General features: G+C 46.3%; 1 protein-coding gene across 1 annotated transcript; it reads right to left on the bottom strand.

The window, feature by feature from the left end:
• Window positions 1–355: 355 nt before the first annotated feature.
• On the bottom strand, window positions 356–1,147 carry LOC116255238 (aspartyl protease family protein 2-like). Its single transcript, XM_031631019.1, has one exon. The coding sequence runs from the start codon at window positions 1,145–1,147 to the stop codon at window positions 356–358; it is 792 nt and encodes a 263-aa protein (XP_031486879.1).
• Window positions 1,148–2,928: the final 1,781 nt, after the last annotated feature.

The raw sequence follows: 2,928 nt of genomic DNA on the forward strand, positions 1-2,928 counted from the left end.
TCCAGGAATTGTCTTTGGTTGCCTTCATAATGAAGGCACACCGACTCCAGCCTTGCTTGAAGTTCATGGCCATGTTGGCCTAGGCAGTGGTCCTCTCTCGCTTGTAAATCAGATTGGCTCTTCCATTGATAAGAAATTTGCTTACTGTCTTCCTCCCTATAGCAATGAAAACAATTCCATGTGACAGCTCAAATTCGGCGAGGACACAGAGTTTTCAGGCAAGGAAGAGGTTCAAGAGACGCCGACGGCACCAGGTAGTTCTCAAGGCACATATTATCTGCTCAACCTGATTGACAGAAGCGTTGGAAACAACAGACTCAACATACAATTTGGTGATGCACTGAGGACTTCATTGTTAAGAGACAAACCTGACTCGGGAAGTGACAGGGTCGAAGACGACCCGGATGACCTGCTGCTGGATGTCGCCGATGATGGTGAGACCACTGCTGGTCCCAGCGAAGGCAAAGCAGAACAAGCCGGTGGTGTTAACCAGAATCAGATAGTTTCTTGGCGGAATTGACAGATTGGAACCTCGACCAAAGTGGAAGACACCAGTGGGGACCTTCACAACATCCTTGCCGCTCAGGTCGTAGCACGTGTTGAAGAGAGAGAATCCGGCGGTCGTGTGGTTCACCTGCGTCATCCGTGCCCAGAAAGTGTCCCTCATCGTGATGTACGCCGGCTGTACCAGGCGGGTGACGGAGGTGCCAGAGTTGACAATGACCCCACCGTTTCCGTTGCCAGAGATCTGGAATTCCGACATCGCGACATTCACTTGTCGGGACCTTCCGCCCATGTTGATTCCCACCGGCAGTACAGCGTCACCAAAGATGAGCGTCGATGACGACGAAGTGGAGCCAGCTTGACTGTCGGAGAGGCAGTAAGAGAAACGCCGACCGAAGATCCGGACGACCTGCGAAGGGAAGGAAATGTCGGTGTAGCCGAGACCGAGGAGACCGGCGGTACCAACAAACAGGCCCTCATTGTTGTGGTCGCTGCCGAGGGTGACTCGGCCAATGGAAGTCCGTCCAAAGGTCAGGTTCTCGGTGGAAAAGTCGCCCATAGTGGAGGATCTGTCGCCGTAAGACACTTGGTAATGCACGAACGGTGCCTGGAGCATAACCTTATCATTTCCGTTGGCAGACATATGGAATTCTGACTCTGGAAAAGGTTCTGCTCCAGGTGCCGTTCGTGCCTTAGCAAGTGTCTTACGGAAATGGATCCTCCACTATGGTCGATTTTTCCACCAAGAACCTGACCTTCAGACGGACTTCCATCAGAAGAGTCGCCCTTGGCTGCGGGCACGACAACGAGGGCCTGTTTGTTGGCGCAGCCCTCCTTGGTCTTGGCCACGGTGGCCTTTCCTTCCCTTCACAGCTCGGTTGGATCTTCGATCGATGCTTCTCTTACTGCCTCTCCAACCATCAAGCTGGCTCCACTCCATCATCGACGCTCATCTTTGGTGACGCTGCATTACCGGCTCCCGGCCACGGTGCGGTCTTCGCCAGGACCAGCAGCGGCCACACCATCATCGGCAACATCCAGCAGTGGGGCATCCGGGTCGTCTTCGACCCGTCGTGTCCTGAATCGGGTTCATCACATTGTTGGGAGATATGCCAGATCGATCATCGTAGACTCGGGTACCACGCTGACTTATCTTGCCAAAGATGTGTATGATCAAGTGGCAAATAGGGTAGCTAATGTCATGAACCATGAACGCTTCTATCCTACTAAGCATGGTTTCCTGTGTTACCATGCAGAGAATTATGGTGATCCATATGAAGGGCTGTCGGAGATTACCTTCCATTTCGCCAACGCAGACTGGAAGCTGCCACCTTCAAATATCTTTATCATGTTTGGAAGTGGAATGTTCTGCTTAACCATTAAAGACGGAGAGATGCCCATCTTCGGGAATGTTGCGCAACAGAACATGTATGTGAAGTATGATTTGAGGAAGAGGCTTTTTTCTTTTCTTTTGCACCAACTGGATGTACCCAAGGCTAAATGTATATATATATATATATATCTTTTGTGATGATGTCCGTGGTTCTCTGTACTGGTCTATAATTGGCAGCATTGGATGCTGCTTATGTATGTCAGTGGAATGTCTGAGTGTCATGTAGTCAATGATGTTACTTTTCCATGTTGAATAAATATATATGTGTTTAGTTTTAAAGATGTTTTCCCTTCCTTTTAAGGTTAAAGCTAACTTAAATATGATGGGCAAGTATAAACATTAGCTACAGCTTTAACAGTCACCAGTACTCACAATTCTGTGTCTAATAAGTAATTGTGACGGTCAAAGATCCACACTGCAAATTCCGTTGCCCAAACTATTACGGATGAAATTGACCATCGTGTATTAGTTGTGTTTGTTAAGACATTAGTTGCTAGTATAATGGCCATGGAATGTGCCTACAATTTATTGTAACTTTGACTATAAAATTTTCCGTCGCATTACATAATGTTTTCTGTGACGGCTATATTTGTCGCTTAACTTCTCAATGTCTTTTAACTTTGCAACTAATAATGCTAACCATCTACAATGATGGCTGTTGTAGCATGCACAGTGTAGTAGGTAGCGACATATTTTCGAGTCCCTGACACATGTTTGGAACGAATTTTGGGATCACTGACGAATATTAAACAAGTGCATGTGTAGCTAAAATTCAGAACATATAGTACTTGCTTAGTGTTTAATTCATTAGGAGATTAAATTTTTTGTTATAAAGAAGGCATGAAGCGAAGTTACTTTTATTGGAAAAAGAATATGAAGCTTTTATACTTTGTATTTTAAAAATAGAATATTGTTCTTAACATGTTCCATCTAAGAGAATTTAAAAGCCTCAGCGCAGGTTACTCAAAAGACTTTGCCTTGAGAGGCATAGCATAGCTGGTCAAACAGTTACAGAGTCAAACAGAGACAGG

The sequence above is a fragment of the Nymphaea colorata genome, chromosome 5 (genome assembly GCF_008831285.2).
Source record: "Nymphaea colorata isolate Beijing-Zhang1983 chromosome 5, ASM883128v2, whole genome shotgun sequence".
NCBI lineage: Eukaryota > Viridiplantae > Streptophyta > Magnoliopsida > Nymphaeales > Nymphaeaceae > Nymphaea > Nymphaea colorata.

What these genes read in the sequence shown, in the direction of transcription:
- LOC116255238 (XM_031631019.1), bottom strand. Translation starts at nt 1,147, where the DNA reads ATGTCTGCCAACGGAAATGATAAGGTTATGCTCCAGGCACCGTTCGTG.